Source organism: Dryas octopetala, chromosome 8, assembly GCF_963921425.1.
Source record: "Dryas octopetala chromosome 8, drDryOcto1.1, whole genome shotgun sequence".
NCBI lineage: Eukaryota > Viridiplantae > Streptophyta > Magnoliopsida > Rosales > Rosaceae > Dryas > Dryas octopetala.
Window position 1 is genome coordinate 7,563,158 of NC_141373.1, and position 21,510 is coordinate 7,584,667.

The 21,510-nt window shown below is 35.3% G+C and overlaps 4 protein-coding genes across 6 annotated transcripts; 1 reads left to right on the forward strand and 3 right to left on the reverse strand.

The window, feature by feature from the left end:
- Window positions 1-219: 219 nt before the first annotated feature.
- On the reverse strand, window positions 220-3,000 carry LOC147276730 (wax ester synthase/diacylglycerol acyltransferase 11-like). 3 transcript variants are annotated; one of them, XM_086252926.1, is made up of 6 exons: window positions 2,072-3,000; window positions 1,764-1,836; window positions 1,560-1,627; window positions 1,220-1,432; window positions 977-1,114; window positions 220-651 (listed from the first exon to the last, which is right to left on the reverse strand). In XM_086252926.1, the coding sequence occupies exons 1-6, from the start codon at window positions 2,840-2,842 to the stop codon at window positions 496-498; spliced, it is 1,419 nt and encodes a 472-aa protein (XP_086109052.1). In that variant the 5' UTR covers window positions 2,843-3,000; the 3' UTR covers window positions 220-495. The 3 variants fall into 3 exon arrangements, 2 of the variants coding, with proteins under 2 accessions (XP_086109052.1, XP_086109053.1); XR_015123750.1 differs by having other exon boundaries at window positions 511-651; window positions 866-1,114; XM_086252927.1 differs by lacking the exon at window positions 977-1,114.
- Window positions 3,001-5,689: 2,689 nt separating this feature from the next.
- Window positions 5,690-6,386, forward strand: LOC147276731 (small ribosomal subunit protein uS9-like). The gene has a single exon (XM_086253967.1). It carries the CDS (start codon window positions 5,748-5,750, stop codon window positions 6,180-6,182), a length of 435 nt encoding a protein of 144 aa, XP_086110093.1. The 5' UTR covers window positions 5,690-5,747; the 3' UTR covers window positions 6,183-6,386.
- Window positions 6,387-11,658: 5,272 nt separating this feature from the next.
- Window positions 11,659-12,738, reverse strand: LOC147276732 (uncharacterized). The gene has a single exon (XM_086255551.1). It carries the CDS (start codon window positions 12,736-12,738, stop codon window positions 11,659-11,661), a length of 1,080 nt encoding a protein of 359 aa, XP_086111677.1.
- A 1,084-nt stretch (window positions 12,739-13,822) lies between these two features.
- Window positions 13,823-14,521, reverse strand: LOC147276733 (uncharacterized). The gene has a single exon (XM_086255553.1). It carries the CDS (start codon window positions 14,519-14,521, stop codon window positions 13,823-13,825), a length of 699 nt encoding a protein of 232 aa, XP_086111679.1.
- Window positions 14,522-21,510: the final 6,989 nt, after the last annotated feature.

The window sequence follows — 21,510 nt, forward strand, 5'->3', positions numbered from 1 at the left end:
TAGCAAAAGGGTGGGAAAAAACTAAGCAACCCACTGCAGCAAAAGTTGCTTGGAAAATCTTTCAGTTTATGTCTCATCTTTCAACCCTTCCATTATAAGGGTTGCTAAAGCCTCTAAGCCACCCCTTTGTGAGCCACATTCATGTTTATGGTGGGTATGGGGTGACTAATCTTCTATCCAACTAATATTAGTTGCTTAAGTAGCAATAGATCCCAGAAAAAAAAAAAAAGTGAGTACGTATCGCTAGGATTTCTTGTAGTGGCCTAAAAATACATATATAGCACCAGTTATTGAAAATAATAGGGCACTGAGCAGACCACCTACATATTAGCTAGCTTTTCTGCAATTTGCCCTTCCTACATTTGAATCAATCTTCTCAGTACAATCAATGTGATTGTACTAAGCATTCTACACCTGAATCAAATCTATCACTACTCTTCCTTTCATAATGAACATATAATTTATGGTATTCCATTAAGATGTATAGAGGTCCTCCTAGTTTTTAATGATGGCTGCAGCTGCTTCCTTCATATCAAGCAAGGTCTCCTCAAAGCACTTTGCCAGAAATGCCGGGTCAGGGATGATATCTTTGGCCACCAAAATTTGCATGTCTGCCCTTTCAGCATAGCTCACCATGTGCATTGTGAGTGCCTGCAACAACAAGAAGCAAAAATAATCATGTTATACATATATTTCTGATCTGCTATATTTGACCATTCAGTCACGGCCGTTTCTGAGGGTAGGCGAGGTAGGCGACCACCTCAGACTCCAAATGTGTAGGGCCCCTAAAATTTTGTAGACCCTTACATATTATAGGCTCAAAAAATGTGAGTATTTACGAAGAAAAAAAATCATGTGAATGTACATGAAAGGGTCGAGGGCACAATTTTGTGGTTTGCCTCGGGTCCCCAGAATCTCAGGGACAACCTGCATTCAGTATGCCTAGAGAAATTTTAAGTGATTCTTAGGGCTGTACATGGGGGAGGCTGGATGAATTCACTCTTAGGTAAGTTACAGGGTTGCCTCCAACTGCAATTTCTTCTTGTGGGCCAAGTATATTGGAGATGGTAAAGCTAGTATTGCAAACAATCCTGTAACTAAGCAAAGTAGCAAGCTGCAGTACAATGCAAAAATTAAAATTAAATATTCAGCATACAATTTGGAAAGTGAAGAAATTTCTGTTCTTTTTCTTATTTGAAAACTGCATTTTGATCCTCACCTTTGCTCCCAAGTATGTCGTTACAAAATACCCACTTTTGTATGAGAAATGAGCCTCTAGAGATTGTTTCTTCCTGTCCATTATCACCTTAGCTCTCTTCAGATAATCCAGAGGATCACCACTATTTTTATGATAATAAATAGGCAGCAGAAAAGTGCCAAATTTGTTACCCCAATTTGACCTTGAATTGCTTTTCATCAAATCGGATATTTCCTGTTCATTTCCATCCAACCACACAAGAAGTTGAGATTTCAATAATTTCATAAGAAAAACAGAAAAACCCCATTGAAATAAATGGATGGCACAAAGAAATTACACAAGGTTACAAGCTACAACAAACCTGCAATCCTGGTTTTTCTCTTAGATTCACCATGGACACCCCTGTAATTCGAAGCCCCTCAGGCAAAGCTGATGAGAAATTACACAATTGGGTTTAGTCCAATTTAGTCATGGTGATTGAATGTCACTGATATTTGATTCAAATGGGAAGTAGAAGTAGAACTACAACCCCAGTTGTCAATTGTCATAGATCAACAACTTTTACCATTTGGTGTTCTGTGATCTAGGTATCTTGACAGCCCTGATGAAACCACCCCTAAAAGAACATCGTTGATGGTCTGCATGGTGGCATCAAATAAAATTACAGTCAAAAGACTCAAAATCCCCCATTTTTCACTAATTTAAACAAAAAAAAAAAAAACTATGTCTTACAAATGGACCCAACCCAAAATTGAAAACTTGTAGAAATCTATCTTCCCAGTCCAAAACTTGGGAAAATCTTAAATCTTTCTAGAAAAAACAAAGATCTTTTAGAAATCCATGTTCCCAAGTCCAAAACTTTGAATCAATTACCGCATTTGGCACAGCTTCCTTGACGGTCTTCATGTCCTGAAGGCTAAACTGAGCAGTGGCCAACTTTCTCGGCCAGAGCTCAACCCCATCACCACCAGATATATCAGTTTTTTGGTCACAAACCCACAAGCTCCTCATCACGAACTCCACCACAAACACCAAGCTCCACCACACCATGCTCACAAACCCAAGAAACAGAGCAACCCACCAACCCTTCTCTGCATAATTCCCACTCCTCCTCTTCTTCTTCCCAGAAGCCATAGTCGGCAGCTTGTCGCCATTGTCAGCTCTCCTGAAGCTCGCCAATAACATAGACATGAGCGAAATCCCATCTCCCAAAGCGTGGTGGATTCGAAAGACTGCGCATTTATGGGCCATTAAGAGGTGGACTTCCCAGAGGGGCTTGTCGGTGCTGAGCCCGGAGGAGCTGGTGGCGAGGTCGGCCAAGTAATCATTGACAGCGGCTTCGTCGTCGTTTTCGGCGGAGAGGGGGTGGTGGAGGACGATGACGTGGCGGTCGAGGTCGATGTGGGGGGTCTTGTGCCAGCGCTCGAGGCCATTGGTGTCGCGGACCATGAGGCTTGAGAACCTGGGGTGGGTGAGAAGGACAGAGGCTTTGAGCTGGGACTTGAAGGAGTCGATGTCGATGGGGTTCTTGAAGCCGAAGACGCAGTGGATTATTTGGTTCATTTGGGGTTGCAGAGAGAGCCGCCCTACTGGGGTCAGAGGCTCGCCGGAGTCCATATGAGCTGCCTCCGCCGACGAACCCATGACGGAGCTAGAGAGAGATAGAGATAGAGATGGAGAGCTTGTGGTTTTGAATTGAACCCGGTGAATCCAGATTTTTTGTTTTTGTGATGGGGAATTCAAGTTAAAAATGGGAGCACAGAGTACTATCGGAATCAGTTACCATACATGCTAGTCCTTCAAGCGGGAATGCAGTCGTGCACTGTAAACTATAATATCCATCTCAATTATTTGTTGGTTTTTTTACCCAAATACCACTTGAACTATAGTGAACTATAGGGGGTGTGCTCAAATACCACCCAAACTTTTTTTCTTGCCAATTTATCATCTGAAATTATCAATATGTGCTAATTTGCCACATAACATCCATTTTTCTGTTAAATCATCAAAAAATTTCCCAAACTTCCCATTTTGTCCTTGAAAACAATAAAAAAATATTATTATTTTAAAAACTTTTTTTAAAATATAATTATAAAAAAACTTAAAAACTAAAAAGTAAAAAATGGAAATACCCTTTTTTTAGGGGGTTTACTTGGATTTTTTTTTAATATTTAAAATGCTTTTTTATATAAATGACGAAAATATCCTTGAAATAAACAGAAAATTTAACTAAAGTGACGGTAGGTGGTAGATTGGCCAATATGTGAAAGTTCAGGTAATAAATTGGCAAGAAAAAAAGTTTAGGTGGTATTTGAGCACACCCTCTATAATTCATGTGGTATTTTAGTAAAAAAGCCTTATTTGTTCTTCACTTTGTGTCTTTATTTATTTCCGTGGTTGTTAATTTGTTATCATGTAATATATTTATTAGAAAACTTTTTTTTTTTTGGTAAAAAACTAAAAACAATAGGCATGGGAGGAGGGGGTTGTTGGCTGGTGGAGCCGAAGTTCATAGTGAGGATAAAAATGAAAGATTCAGAAGAAAAAGTTTTTACGAGTAAAAGAAAATAATTTGGGGTACATTTGGAAACCCCCGTAACTAAATTTGGTGGGCAAGTCTACTAAAAGTCTAACATTATTATTATTGAAATGTTGTACACTTGACTTGTAGGGGGGGAAACTTGTGAGTCTAGGAAACTCAGTCTTCTACGAGATTTATTACAAGCCTGCCTGACGTAAAGGGAATTCTTTGAACAAAAAAATAAAAAAATAGAGAACTCGTTGTGGGCCATACTTAAGCTTTAGTAGCACTTAATGATATGTACAATTTTTTCTTACAAGAAAAACATGATATGTATAATCTTTGTTTTTTTAATAAGAGAAATGTTATCCACCTTCTTCACTAATTTTTTTATTATTATTATTCTCATTCTGTAGTATAAATTCATAATTGAAACTGTTCTTTTTTTAGATTATTCTATAAAGATTATCTCTATAAAAAATCAACAAAATCGAAAATCGTTTGGTTATGTAACTGTGATCAAATTTAAAAATAATTTTGGTAATAATTTGATTTACCGTTTGTTTATTTGATAATGATTACATGACCAATCGATTTTCAATTTTTTACAGAGATGATCTTCAAAGAATTCTCTAAAAATTGAACGGTTCCGATCATGAAAATATATTGTTGAATGAGAATAATAAAAAAGAAAGTCGGTGGAGAAGGTGGATAGCATTCCCCTTTTAATAATAGTTGAGAAAATTAATTTTTTATAAAGTTTCCCAAGGCATGGGCAACTTTTAAGCAACCATGATGAACAATATACAATCCCTGTTGGATTAAATTTTTAAGGACTAAAATTAAAAACTCATTGACTTATTGTATTGAATTTAATTTTTGAGTGTAATAAGTGTTTGTGTTCAAAATTATCCCTTAGGTGAGCATGACTCTAATTTTTCATGACCATTGCACAACATCGGTTATATTATTAATATCGAGTAGTACTAGAGATCCTAAATTTGTATTCCAAATAATGTGACAGTATGTTGTTGTCAATAAATGAGTTTCAAAGTATACTCAAATATGAATCAATGAAATATTGTCACCATGTCACACCATTTAGAATTCAAAATTAAGACACCAATTCGGGATCCCTAACATTACTCTTAATGTAAATCATAAAGGTTCCGATTCGAACAAGAGCCCAAACGAGGGAGGCGAGAACCTCTTGATCGACACACCTAATTAGGGGTGGGCACAGTTCAAAAAACTGAACCACAAATCAATAACCGTAATCAAACCAAAGTTGTTGAAATGGCCAATTCTAGAATTTTAACATAACCGATCCTAGCCAAAATCGACAGGTTCGGTTAACCGAGCCTATCGGTTTGGTCGATTTGGTTAACCAAATAGTATATTTCATATAGTATGCTAGTATACTATATATACTTTATAGTCTTATATAGTATAAACTATATAGTATTATAAATCCTATACTATAAAGTATATAAATATAAACTATATACTATGACGTATATAAACTATAAATTATATAAGTATATAAATTATAATAGGGGGTTTGGTTTACTCTATAATAAGTATTAAAAGCATATATAAACCAATTAATATATATTATAAATGATAGTTCGGTTTGGTTAAAACCGCAAATTTTAATATTGAAAACCGAACCGCTAAACCAAAAAAAAAAACCTAAACCGATCCGGTCAGTTTGGTTCAAAACTCGGTTTTTCGGTATTTTTGCCAACCCCTACACCTAGTTGACTACTTGACTATGGTGTGGGAGCTTTCGGAACAATTATGGACTCAAATAATAAGACATTGGGCTGGGACTAGCCCATCAGGAGATTCAAGCCCACCTCATTAGGCCCAAAAAAACCCAGCAAGCTTGTAAATCGGCCCATCAAAAAACCCCTCGGGCCATCATATAAATACCCACACTCAAACGCACACCCACCACTTATCGTAGGCTTTAGGGTTTTTCTCCACTCTCCACTATCCAAACACAGCACCACCGAAACCCTAACCATGGCGGCTCCTATCGAGTCCGTACAGTGCTTCGGCCGCAAGAAGACCGCGGTGGCAGTGACCTACTGCAAGCGCGGTCGTGGCCTGATCAAGATCAACGGCTGCCCGATCGAGCTCATCGAGCCCGAGATCCTCCGCTTCAAGGCCTACGAGCCCATCCTCCTCCTTGGACGACACCGTTTCGCCGGCGTCGACATGCGCATTCGTGTCAAGGGCGGTGGTCACACCTCTCAGATCTACGCCATCCGTCAGAGCATCGCCAAAGCCCTCGTCGCCTTCTACCAGAAGTACGTGGACGAGCAGAGCAAGAAGGAGATCAAGGACATCCTCGTCAGGTACGACAGGACCCTCCTCGTGGCTGACCCCAGGCGCTGCGAGCCCAAGAAGTTCGGTGGTCGTGGTGCGCGTGCCAGGTTCCAGAAGTCTTACCGTTGATTTGGGGCACTTGGGAAGCGAAGGTTCGGCAGGTTTTGCTTCGTTGTTTGGTTTAAAGGTTATGTTTTTGGTTTTGAGGACTTGGGCTTTAATGGGCATTTGATAGTTTCGCATAATTTTGACAATGGAGACTTTATAGTTGTTTTAGTTTGTTGGAATTGGAAATGTTACTTTGTTTTCAGCAAGTATGAAATCTTTTGATTAGTTACTGTGTTGTGTGTGATGCAGAAATGGTAATTTTTTGTCTATATATCTATTTATTTTGTGTTCATGTGATTGCTGTTAAAACTATGGAGGTTTATGTGATTGCTTTCAGTAAGTATGACATAATTCGATAAGTTACTGTGTTGTGGGTGGGGTGGAAATGGTAATCTTTTTGATATATTGTTATCTTTTGTGTTCATTTGCTTGCTGTTAAAAATATGGAGGTTTAAGAGTTTATGATTTTGGTGTGATTGAGTTTAGTATGGTTATAAACTTAAAACGCTTGATCTTTAGGATTGTGTATCTGTGTGGCCCAGCTATGATATATTCTGGTTAGACAGATTGGTTTCCCATGATTGGCTTGTCAGTTGTCACAATTTGTGTTTTGTTAATTTTGACCATGGATATACGATTTCTCTGTTATGAATTGATGCTTGTATCTGTTAAGCTTGGAAGTGATAGGTTCTTCTTATTGAATCTTAGGAGCAGGACAGGATACTGTGTTCAAGGCCTTGTATGATGAGTTATTGACTTGTAATTTCACAGATTATATGTGATTACAACACACTGAATTGTTTTGAAAAATAGTAGCCCAATATATTAGAATTGGTAATGACTTGTCAATACAATTCAATGACTCCTTTTACAATTTGGTAACCCAATTTTAGAATGAGTAATGAATTTTATGGTTCCACAACATATTAAAAAAAAAAAAGGGTTTTAGAGGTCAACTGTGCTTTAAAAACAATTCCTTGCCATTATAGGGGAAAACCATTAAAACCAGCCTTTTCTGGTTGGAAACGATTTGGCCTTTACGTTACTTTTCATGGGGAATAATTTATAGTATTTTTGTTCCTAGGTATTTTTATATTTTTGTTCCTAGGTATTTTTATATTTTGGGTGTGTTTGCCTGAAATTTTAAGTTGTCTGAGAATTGATGTTTATGGGCAAGTGGGCAACATGCCTATTAGTTTTTAAGAAAACCACAAGCACAATTTCATTCCGATAATTTTCCATGAAATAGGCCGTTTTCTATTAATCTACTTTTTCTCATTTCTTATAAACAAGCTTATATTTACAAAATTGGTACATTTACGGTCAACTTGGATTTTCTTTACTTCTCTCATTTCTCCCCTATATTTTCCCTTGATTTATTTAATATTAACCTAATAAAACTGAAAAAAAAAAAAAAAAAAAAAAAAAAGTTATCAAATGATCCCTTAGTGAAAAGCAAGTGATTATGTGTAGAGTGTCCTTGACAAGTAATTATCATCTCTATTTTCAGAAGAAATAAAGTGGAAGTACATTTCAATGACTTGGTTCTGTGAACTGAACTATTTTGTGAATAATTTCTCTCTTTGACAATGCTTTGTGTATAAGAATGGATTATATATTCATGTAAGGATTTCTTAGAGAGTTAGATTTTATATTGATTATGATTTATAAGTTGCCTGATTTGTTCCCTTGAATAATGGTTAGATTGTTTGATCTTTCTTCCTTGTTATTAGTTGCAGAGTCATGTGGTTAGATGACATGAAATAAGCGTAGAGATAATTAGTTGCCAGTTCTGGTTCAAAATACGATTTAGTTGGGAATGGTGCTAGTTTTTGCATTGGGAATGGTCCTAGAAAAAATTTGTTGTTAGCTTTAGGTCTGCCCCTCAACACCTTCCCTTTGAGATTATGATCATTTAAGCTTCTTTTTGGGTGTGTTAAATTACATGAATGCGTTTGGGTCTCAAATATTTGTTATTTGTTTTCCTCTGTTTTTTTTTTTCTTTTTTTTTTTTTTTTTCATATATGTATAATCATATATTCATCACATCGAATTAAATCGAAAACTCAGTCATAATCAAATGCTTGTAGCTCAAGAACGTCAAATGGTCTCCGAGGTTCATTGGTTCCTGCATGCATCAGAAAACATCAAAGTAGAAAAGAAGAAAAAAAAAAAATTGAACCCATGTTTTATATTCAAAAAGTTAGTACAAAACAGAGAGAACAACTAGATTTCTATATCTATGAATCTATTTATCTATCTGTCTGTCCATTAGATGGATAGAGCTTTGAGCAAGTACATCATGAGAAGGAAGGATGACAAATTGAAACTTGGGTGATGATCTTATCAGCAAGGACTCAGGAGTCTTATGATGATTTCCATAGAAACCAGAATTCATTGTATTTTATTTGTACATTAAAAGTGATTGATTGATGGATGAATATTAAAGCTGGATATTTGAATTTTATTAATTCAGATTCTGGTATTAATTTACAATAGGCTCGCTAGTATAATCTGAAAGCAAAAGGAACATTTTTTTTTCTTTTTCGTTTTAAATTTAATCAAGCTAATTCTTATATATGGTCTATCTACAAAGTACAAACCACGCCCAAATTTGGAAATTCATCTTAAAATGACAACTATCAAATTTCTCCATGATTTTTTACTGTGTAAATTAGTAACAAGTGTCGTGCAAACACTCAGCTTGTAAGCATGTAACTATTAGTTAGCTGACTTAGCTACAAACCCACAATTACATCAAAATATTAGTCATTTTGCATGTTTTAATTTTTATTTTGTTTTCAAATGTTACTTGTGAAATGCTAATATATTACTACAATAAGCAATATATACAAGTCTAAAAAAAAAAAAATTGTTAAATATTAGTAACATGATTGTCTGACTCACAATTACAAGAGCATTCAAAGCTCACAAGCAACATTCCAACGCTCGTTTAAACATGAATCAAGTTGATATAAATTTTAAAAAATGATTATATTTTAACATTAGTTAGAAATTTTGGAGTGAAGTACTTTTGGATTATTAACTTTAAATCTTTTTGAATTCATCTATAGTCGAGTTTAATTCTTTTATCTTAAAGAAGAGGAGATTTGAACTTGAGACATTTTCTAAGATTAGGAAGAAAAATATTACTAAACCACTAACTAGTTGGTGATACATTTGTACTTGTTTTTCTTACCATATGGGAAACAAATGATGTAGCTTGTTTGTTTTTTTTGGACATTTATTTTGCTTATATATATTTAACTTGATTTGTTAAATTGAAGAATGTGAATTTTGTTAACACTGCTTATATATATATATATTTTGTGAGATATATAGTACATGTTTGTGCTTCTAGTCAAAGTTACACTGCTTATATATTATTGTAGTAGTAAATTTTGGATTTACTCTACAGATGCAGGTGTCAATTGTTCAACAAGTGAAAATTTTACTTGCAGATCGATCGAGGCCCATTTATCATTTAAATTTTAGGTTTTAGTTCTCAAATTTTGGATAGCTCCAAATCTGAGTATAAAAATTTGAAATCAAGGCTATAAGTGTAGAATATTAAGCTCTTAATTAGGGATTCAAACCTAAGAATAATTACTGCAAGTGATGCTTTATCGTTTTCCAATAAACACAACATCAACACAAGAAATATTGTAGTTAAGAATATCATATGTCAACCTTGAAACCTCTTAATAGAGACTGTTATTCATAATCGTATTTGATAATGACAGAAATATAAGAATGATCATTCTTTTAACTTAAACATTATTTTGCAGTAAGACAACAACATCTTAATCCTTGTGTGTAAGGGACACAAATACCAGCAGAGTAGCCTCTCAATTTGGGTGAAATATATCTTTTTCTATATATTAATATGCAGCGTATAAGAGGTTTATATACAGCCCTTAGAGAACTATTCTAGGAAACAAATAAATACAGAGCAATCACGATCCTATAATCTAGGGAATCAGAATCACATAGTTGACTTTGTTCTTTTACACTAACTAGGAATGTACAGCTCATTTGACACTCCCCCTCAAGTTGGAACATATATGTTGTCCATGCCCAACTTGCTAAGTGAGCTGTAAAAAATTCTGCTTTTGACTGCTTTGGTGAGAACATCTGCGAGTTGATCTTCGGATTTAACAAATGATACCTCGATGATCTTAGCCTCGAGCTTCTCTTTGATGAAATGTCTGTCAACTTCAACATGCTTGGTTCTATCATGTTGCATTGGATTATGTGCAATGTCGATAGCGGCCTTGTTGTCACAATGTAATTGCATGGCGTGTTTGGGTTTGAATCCCAAATCTCTCAACAAGTTTCTAATCCAGAGTAGCTCACATACTCCATATGCCATACCCCTATATTCTGCTTCAGCACTCGATCTTGACACTACTTTCTGTTTCTTACTCCGCCAAGTGACCAGATTGCCTCCCACAAAGGTGAAGTATCCAGATGTGGATCGTCTGTCAGTAACAGCACCTGCCCAGTTTGCATCAGTATGACCCTCAACATCTAGATGACCATGGCGTGAGAACATCAATCCTTTTCCAGGAGCTGACTTCAAGTATCTCAGAATTCTATCGACAGCATTCATGTGTGCTTCACTCGGTGCATGCATGAATTGGCTCACCACACTCACTACATATGCTATATCAGGTCTAGTATGTGATAGATAGATTAGCTTCCCAACAAGCCGTTGATACCTTTCTTTGTTGGTAGGTACCTGGTCAGGATACTCACCAAGTTTATGATTCTCCTCCATTGGAGTATCTGCTGGTTGACAAGCTAACTTTCCAGTTTCAGTCAAAATGTCAAGGGTATATTTCCGTTGTGATAGAAATATTCCTTGTTTTGAACGAGCCACTTCAATACCCAAAAAATACTTCAGAGCACCGAGATCTTTCATCTCAAACTCACTAGCTAAATAACGTTGCAATGCTGCCTTTTCTTCCGGGTCATTCCCTGTAACCACCATGTCATCAACATACACAATAAGGGCAGTGACCTTACCTTTCCTATGTTTCAAGAAAAGAGTATGATCTGAGTTACTTTGCTTGTAACCAAAATTCTTCATTGATTTGCTGAACCTTCCAAACCATGCTCTAGGTGATTGCTTCAATCCATAAAGAGACTTTCTCAGTTTACACACCATATTGCTCTGACTGGACCCCATCTTGCATCCTGGAGGGGGATCCATATAGACTTCTTCTTCTAGGTCTCCATACAGGAATGCATTTTTAACATCAAACTGGTGTAATGGCCAATCCAGGTTTGCTGCTAGAGAAAGGAGCACCCGAATTGTGTTGATCTTGGCTACAGGAGCAAAGGTCTCCCCATAGTCAATTCCATAAGTCTGAGTGTAACCTTTCGCCACTAGTCTTGCTTTGTATCTTTCAATGGTGCCGTCTGCTTTGAACTTTACCGTATATATCCATCTGCAACCCACTGTTCTCTTCCCTTTAGGAAGGGTAGTCATCTCTCAAGTGGAATTCTTTTGGAGGGCTCTCATTTCTTCATTCATTGCTTGAGTCCACTTGGGGTCTTTCAGAGCTTCCTGCACATTACTTGGAATAGATACAGTGGATAATTGACATACAAATGATGCACATGACGGGGACAGCCTATGTAGAGACACATGATTAGCAATAGGGTATTTAACCTTTGATGTAGGATCAGGGTCATACTGTTGTTTAGGGATCCCTCTAGTTGTACGAGGAGGTAACTGATAACCTATGTTTCCTGTGTGACTCGACTCAGGTAAAGTGTAAGTGTTTGAGTTTGAGTGTTCAGTTACCTGTGGAAGATCTTCAAGGCCAGGTCCTGATTGGATGAGTGGTAATGGTACTGTAGGAGGAGTCTCCGAAGCATTATCTGGAGTCTCCAGATCTTGTGGCTCTTGCTCTTGTTGCACCACTGCAGCTGGTGAGTCAGTAGTCACTATATCCTCAGGTATTTTCTGAGGCTGCTCTGACACATTCTGTGGAATTAGGATGATCCTATTCTGAGTATCTTCTGAAAAAATAGAGCTCTCCCTCTGCAGGAGATGCTCAGACTCTCCCCCTGAGTAATAGAACTCACTCTCATGGAAAGTAACATCAGCAGTAATATGCAAGGTCTGAGTAGGGGGATGGAAACACTTGTAACCTTTCTTAGTATCAGCATACCCTACAAAGACACATCGTAGTGCACACGGATCAAGCTTGCCACGCTGGTGTGGATATACCTGAACATAGGCCACGCAACCAAAGACACGTGGTTCTAGATTTGGTGTGGACGGCATGGTGAGGAGAGTGGTCAATGTCTGGAATGGAGTTTGATATTGAAGAGTACTGGATGGTGTGCGATTAATGAGGTAAGCAGCAGAACAAAGAGCCTCCCCCCAAAAATGATGTGGCATATGGGCCTCAAATAAAGAGGCACGAACAACTTCTAGGAGATGACGATTCTTGCGTTCTGCTACCCCATTTTGTTGTGGTGTATAGGCACATGTAGTTTGATGAACAATACCATTCTCACTCAAAAAAAGTATGTAGGTCATTGTTGATGTACTCTCCTCCATTGTCAGACCTAAGTGTTGTGATTTTTCTATCAAATTGAGTAGTAACATATCGATGAAAATTCTTGAATTTAGCAGTGACTTCACTTTTCTGTTTCATGGGAAAAACCCAGGTCATCCTGGTGCAATCATCTATAAATGTTACAAACCACTTAAAACCACTAATGGTAGAAACTCTTGATGGTCCCCACACATCAGAATGGACAAGCATGAAAGGCATAGAACTTTTATTTAATCTTAATGGGTAAGAAATTCGATGACTTTTCGCCAAAATGCAAGTTTCACAATGAAAGTCTGATTCAGCAAACTGGGAAAAACAACTCCGGAAATAACTGTTTCAGATAACCAAAAGAAGCATGCCCTAATCGTCTATGCCACAACCAGATCTTCTTCATCCTGACAGACTCGTTCCCACTCACATGATGTGCTTGACTCAATTTCTTATTGCTATCTTCGGTCAGGTCCAGATAATACACCTTTCCCCTCCTAGTACCACATCCAATCACGGCCCTGGTGAGAAGATCCTGAAAAAGACAATACAATGGCCAAAAACACACAGTACAATTAAGAGAATCAATGATTTGAGGAACAGACTTAATGATGATGTAAGAGATATGGACCCTTCTCCCAGAACTGGGGAGGTAGTTCCATTGGCATTAGTAACATGTGTTTGGCTTGACGGTTTGGTAGAGTGCAACCCAGTAAAACTAGATGTCATGTGATCAGTGGCACCAGTGTCAATAACCCATGATCTATTACAAGTAAGTGAAAGTGTGCAAGAGAAAGTACCTGAGGTGGCCAAGGCCTTGGAGCCAGATGTACCTGATGTGATATCCTGGGAGGACTCAGATGATGCGAATGAGACTCTGCTCGAATCCTTCTTTCGCCCTTTGTGAACCCATCCTTCTGGATAGCCAATGATTTCATAACAACCCTTAATTGTATGGTTTTCTAAACCACATTTGGTACACTTCATTGGGGGTCGGTTACGTGTAGAGTCGGTGTTTTGGGTGAATGACCGAGATTGCTTGGATTTTGCAGCAACCAAGGCTGTGGCTTCGGATGTGACACTAGCTTCAGACATGGTTCACTGTCTGTTACTCTCTCTTTTGATATATGCATAAGTTGCCTCAAGTTCAGGTTTAGGCTCAATCCTCAAAATCTCTCCTCGAATTTGATCAAAGTTATTATCCAAACCTGCAAGAAAGATATAAACTCGGAGACGGTCAATCTCCTTGCGCCTAGCTTCAATGTCTACTGGATTCTGCATGTTGCTTGGACATAATTGATCAAGTTCTTGAAAGATCTCAGTGAGCCCACTGTAGAAATTGGCAACAGATGCTCCATTCTGTTTCATCGTGAATGACCTTCTATGTAGATCATAAATCTTTGCCTCATCGGAACTGTCAGAATATGTTTTCTTGATTGCATCCCAGACTTGCTTGGCTGTGTCATAACGAATAAATCGTTTCATTTGGTTGGGTTGCATGGCATCGAATAACCAACTCTTGACTTGGCAATCCGACGCACGCCATTTGTTGTATGTCGAGTCTGTGGCTGCAGGTTGGGTCATATCACCTGTCAAGTGACCATGTTTTTCTCGTCCAGCAATTTTCATCTCTATGACTTGATGCCATAGAGAATAATTATGTTCATCCAATTTGATTCCAGTTGAAAAGTTGGAATTGTCTCCTTGAATGGCAACGATCTGGGTAGTTGCATTTAATTCACCATCACCTGAGGATTGGGCTGACTTGAGAGCGTTGAGGTCGTCTTCACTCACCATGATGATGGCTCAATGAAGGATCTCTGGTTTGTGGGCTGTGAGCGACGCAAGCGATGTTGCGACGCAACTGATGGTGATGCGAGGTTTTGGACTGGGTTTGTATGGTGGTATGGCGGCTGCGGAAGCGTGCTAGGGTAGGTCAAGAGACAGTCATGATCGACTGCTCTGATACCATCTCAATTTGGGTGAAATATATCTTTTTCTATATATTAATATGCAGCGTATAAGAGGTTTATATACAGCCCTTAGAGAACTATTCTAGGAAACAAATAAATACAGAGCAATCACGATCCTATAATCTAGGGAATCAGAATCACATAGTTGACTTTGTTCTTTTACACTAACTAGGAATGTACAGCTCATTTGACATAGCCACTACAGGGGCCAGTAGGCCCAACACAGTCTGCCTTGGTCTTGCATGGACCACCAGCCCAGTCACAAGCACTAGGAACATCATTGGTTCCTGCATCAAACACCATCAAAGTTAACAAACCCAAAGTTAACAAACCCAAATTGGCACATTTGTTATGTTAACGAAGTTAATATGAGAGAGAGAGAGAGAGAGAGAGAGAGAGAGAGAGAGTATACCTAAGTTTTGCGCAAATACATCAAGAGAAAGAGAAAGAAGAAGAAAAAGGATGACAAATTGAAACTTTCGTGATGCCATTATATTGTCAAGGATTCAGGAGTGTTGTGATGATTTCAATAGAAACCAGAGCTCTATGCTTATATAGTGATGATTGAAGGATTGGTGCATGCATGGAAATTAAAGAAGAATATTTGATCATTCCAAATCCTGCCCCATTAATGCGTTTTAAGTTTCTTTATTTCTTAGTTGATCATTGGTGCATGATTTTGTGATTCTTAGATTGAAAAGTATTTAACTCTTATAAGGATGAGTTTCTTAAAATGGTGATAATAATATCTTTAATTAAGAATTTTGATGTACATGGGATAAACTAAAATAATATAAAGATCAATATATTTCTAGAAAATGATATATATATATATATATTGAAAATTTTATTTAGAATTTGTTCGGAAATTTATTATTTTGTCAATGACAACCGAGGCTAGGTAGTATAATATCTGAAAGAAAAATATATGGACATTTTTTTTTCCTTTTGCTTTTACATTTTTAGTAAATTTGACAAAACCCCTTCAAACTCATTTTTCTTCTATAAAAACTCATGTAATTTTCTTTTCATGGATTTACCCCTTTGACTATTTTCCAGCTCACTAAATTTCCATTTCAAGCTTCATGAGTCAATATCATTAAAAATTCTAATTCAGAGTCCCTTACATGTCCTTAACACATACTTAAATTTTTTTTTTCCTACATTAGATTTTGTATTTGGAAACTATCTTATTTTCCTCCTTAAATTAATCTTGGATTTTATATATGATTGTATTTAATTTTTGAACAGGTTTTGGAATTTCATAAATAGAATTCAAATTTGATTCAATCATATATCCCATATATGATTTTCTCCACCCTAGCTATAGCTTGTAGTCCAGATTTGTAGGTGCTCGATATGCTCTCTTGCATCAATTGATCTGATTAGTCTCCAAATGTACTTCCTATCCATATGTGTATGTATAGTACTAAAATAGTAAAATAGAACAAGCTTGAACACCAATTTCGTAAATTGGGTGCTATTTTCATATGGCTCTAATAGCTAGAAATTGATGGAAATTTTTAATGGATAGTGAGGTTTGTGGTAAAGTATGATGTAGGTGCTTTGTGCAATTCAATATATTTTGGGAAGATGTGGCTCAATGTATGTAAATTGATAATAAAGTATAATGTAGGTAAATTGATAAAAGAGTATCATGTAGGTACTTTGATTGAGTCCAATGTAGGTAAATTGATACATTAAATAATTAGAGGGAAAAAAGAAATAAATTTTGAATTAATAGGGATGAGATTGTCTACCAAAGTTAAACTTTATTTTGAATCTAATATAATTTGGTTTACAATAATGCTATATTTATCATATTTTTATACCACATTTTATACCATATTATGTGTCATCACTTTACTAGACATGGTTTTTTTTTTAAATTTATTTATTAGTATTCAATGTATGAATGCCATGTAAGTTGTCACATAAAGTAGTATAAAATTATGGTATAAGAATGTAGTAAGTATAGCATTATTAAAAAATGTGGGATGTCTAGCACTACTGGTTGGTTTATGGCTTTTTATTATAGCAATCAACCAAATTCCTATAATTTAGGAATTGAATTAAATTTCTATTTAATAAAGCCATGACATGTTTTGTAATTATGTGAGAATTTTTAGGTGATTTTAATTCTAGGTGGCATGTAAATTTAAATATGGGTCTAATCCAAGAAGTAAAAAGTTAATGGGTTACAAGCTATAAAAAATGAGTTGGAGGGGCTATGTTCTAATTAACCCTTAAATTTTACCAAGCACATGCATGTTTATGGTCTATATACAAAGTACAAACTATACAGTTTGGAGACTCATATTAATATGAGTATATGACAACTCCCAAATCATCCCACAATTTTTTTCATGTAAATTATTCAATCATTTTTTGTGCGGGATATGTTATGAATTTAATTAATAATCCCTCTTGTTTTGCCGGAAAATTAGTTCTAGTCTTCTAGAACATCTTTCCAATATTTGTTTTTTCCTAATTTAAAATTCTCCCAATGCGCAATGAGTATTTATTACTGACTCAGGGCAGACCCACGTTTCCAACCCAACTCCAGCCCACTCAGTCTTATATCCAGCTAAACCCAAATTCCCAACCCAACAGTTTCTTTTACAAATTTTCAGACCATTCTCTCTTTTGTTCACTCTTCCTCTTCTCTTAACTCTTTCTTATTCTTTTTTAATTTTTGTTTTTAGTTCAGTAATTTTAGTTATTCCGGCCACTTCTTCAGCCCACCTAAATTTTAAAATAACTCCGTTCTTGACTGAATAACTGAGTTTAATTACCTCATATTTGATTACATTCATGTACGACACTAAAAAATAACAAATAAAATATCATATTCATTTTCAGTAAATATAAAGTGAGGGTTTGCTGAAAGATCTATTCACAATTAATAAAAAAAGATAGCACCTCCAGCTTTGTTGTAGAAGTTTCACCAACACAGAAAGGATCAACAATATTAATTAGTATTTAATACTTCAACTGTAGACACAGTCTATAGTTGGTCAATGGTCATTGCATGCTCCCTCAACAAGATTGTAAATTCAATTTCTCATGCTAAACATATATAAAATTAGAAATACATATTAAATTGGTGAATTCAATTCAATTCTATGTATTCAGAATTTTTCATGAGGAAGCTTGGCTTTTATCATAAATATATACAAACTTAATTTTCTGCGGGCCAACTGCATGAGATGTATCAAATAATTGTATCATATATTATAGAGATAATTAGACTTAGATTCTTTAGAAAAACAGTTTTTAGATGGAAACCAGAAGTGTTTTAAAATTGATTAGAAAATCTTTTTAATTCATAATAAAGTTCTTCTCTGATTTGAAGGGTATTTCCTCTTTTAAGGTGTAGAATGAGTTTTGTAGAAGCTGCATGTTAAAATCTTAGAATTAAAACATAACATAAAGTCATCAAAGAAGAAAAATAAAATGACTTAATTAAAAACTCTAAATCACTATCGGTCTTAGTTAAAAAAAACTCATAAAATGTATAGAAAATTATGATTAAATACCTATTTTCAATAATCTTTTAGAAAACCAATAAGACTCTATCATTTTTTGGTTGGACTACTAATTAATAGAGTTGATTTTCAGATTAGGTCACAAACTAACAACCCTTTTCTTTTGGGCCTTATTAGTTGACAGATTTGCCCGCCCACTTCTGATGAAGTTTATGCAGGAGTTTCAATACTCTTGTATCATTCATTGAAATATACACTTGTGGTTCACAATGACTAAACTACACTCATGAACGGGCCACTGCATATGTTGCCCAACATACCACTAGAGCAACATCTATATCATTCTTTTAATTTTATTTTTGGAAAGTTAGTTCAGATGTTTATTATTGAGTTTATTGGCAGGTTTGTTGGATTATGATTTAATATAGTTTAGGGCTTAACATTTCAAGTTACTATTTTAAGATTTAAAATCAAATTTTAGAGTTAAAAGTTTATGCTTTTATGATTTAGCTCTCGAGCTAAGCTCAAATCCGGGAGTTATACCCTAAATACTAAGTGAAAACGAGATCCGAAGTAAAATAAATAGGTAAAATTATTTAGTGTACGTATAAATATTAATATAATTTTGACTAATCTGTACTGGTATAACTGTGACTTAGCTACATTGGTGACTGTATGTCAGTCACAATTGTGATTGCTACATAGTGTGAGTATCACAATTGTGACTAAGTCACCACATTAGTGACTATCATACATTCACAGTTGTGTGTCACACAATCATAATGTAATTGTGACTAAATTAACAAATGAAACACCAAAATGAAATTTGCAGACATAATTCGCAACTGGGTCATTAGAAAAACATGTGCATACGTGGGGCTTGAAAGTTGGGTTTGGTTACATGCCATGAAAGTACTTGATCTGTGTTTGATGGGATTAATTGATGAAGGAGATGCTTTCAATTTTGGATTGAGGCAGCAATTGCATGATGTAATTAATTAATGGTCATCTCTCTCTGTTTTTGTCTCTGTTTAATTCTCTCTCTTCATCTTTAATTGTTGGCTAAGGTGATGGATTATACATATTATATATTTAGGAAAAGAGGAAGGTGGGATTGGTTGCATAGGTTAAGGAAGTGGGTGAAGTAATTGGCCAGTCACATAACATTATACATTATACATTTGGACAAGGACCCCAACGGAGGCTCTTTGTAATTGGGCATGTAGGGTTGGACGCTTCATCAAACACATTGCTTGTTGTTATGTACGTATGTGACTCCATTTTCTCTATGCATTGGGTATTAGTATATTGTTCAGAGTGAGACAAACTTAACTTTTAATAAGGTAGATTCGTAAATAACATGATAATTAGATACATTTATGTATTTAGGCTCTTTGAAAAGTCAACTAGTATCTAAACTAAAATCTAATTATATTTTGGTAGTTAAACTAAAATTTTATTAAACTTTAGTAGTTAGAATGAATAGACTTTAAAATATACTGAACTCTAAATCTTCTTATATTATATTATATATGATATATACCAACCCTAAGTACACGTACTTTGTTTGTGGTTCACCAAGTTTCAACCTTGAAAAGAAATAGAGAATTAAAAGTCAAATATATTAACAACAAACAAATTAAGACTGAAAACAAATGAGTGGTGGCGTGGTTGGTGGGTGAGTGGGTGGGTGGAGGAGGCCCCGCCATGCATGATAGATAACACCAAATATTGATGACCATCTTGGAAACTTGTAAGTTGTAACATCTATTTGTTGAATATCATTATCATCACAATCATGACAAACTTTATCTGACCATTAAATTTTAGGAATTTTAAATTCCGATCCATGTAAAGTTGATAGAACTTCCAACATAACTTCTGAATAGAACCCCATTTGATCGTACAAATATAATATAATAATAATAAATATTTTTCTTACTTTCTACGTGTATATATATATACATTAATTTGTATCACAAATTCTGGGAATATCCAAAGTTCCAGATTTGATAGGAAATGACTTAGTATTTCTTCATTCATTCTCATCTAATTAAAAAAACTTTTTTTTTATTAGATAGGTCGATTTCTTGATCTTGATAAATTGTGAAATAAAAAAGACCTTTTTAATTGATTTTATCAATTATTTGATAATTATTAACCCTAGTATTAGTATATTTATTACTGTTAGTGTCAGTATCAATATCGATCTAGGCCTCAATATCGATTTTCTTTCTAAGACAAAAATTGATAATTCTCCAATCAAAATATTTTCTATTCAGATTTTTCTCCATATCTCTAATATCATCTTCTAGGAGCAGAATGACGTCCGCAATTTTTTTTTTTATAGACACTCGGTATCAAGTGCTCAGCAGGTGGTAATATATTTTTGCTTCTTTCTCGAGCGTTCGACACTGGTTTGTCGGCTTTATGTTAGGTTTTAACTAGGAGTCTAAAATTATAGAGTTAAAACTTAACATGCAGCCTTCACAAGTCTCATTTTACACCCTAAGAGAGTATAAGGTGAACTCGTATTCTATACCCTAAAAAAGGGGACCGTGGAACCAGCAGAGAACGCTTGTTGTAGCGCTAGGTTGTTATAAAAAAAAATTGTCGAGTGTTCAATGATGGTTATCCACCAAAAAAAAAAAAAACAAAAACAAACAAACAACTGGACGCATCCGTTTAGAGAAATATTATATATATAACTCTCTGAGTGTTTGTGCACAATAATCAAGTAACATTGATATAGATGAGTAAAAATTTAGGTCCTAAGTTATATTGATATATAAAAGAAAAAACTTCCTAGGCGTGTAAAAATAAATTGTGCCTGAACATGGGTTTTCAGTTTTCTTAACCGTTAGTAATGGTCTACCCAAATTTTTTTTTTCTTATGACACGACAATCAAATTTGGATTTTATGATTTTTCAAACAAAAAAAATGTCAATCCGCATTTGAGTTTGGATTTGAATTTTAGTTTGATTCAATTATAATTTAATTTAAGATGTAGTTGGAAGTGTTTCCCACATTATAAAAAGCGTTTTTATGTAACTAAAAACATTTTTTCAACAGTGTTTGAGAGAAGTAGATTTTTTGGAGAAACAGGCACCTGGTAAGTGCTAGTTTAAGGAACGCTTCAACAATTTGAGTTTTTAATAAAATTTATAAGCTTCTAATAAAATGCTACTAATTAAATAAAATTACATCAATCTTTGTATATTCCATATAACAAAGATATATACTTTTCAGACACAATTATAAACCTAGAAAACCTTCAAGAAAAATAAAATAGCCCAAAAAAAAAAGAAAGTGAAGAGAAAAACA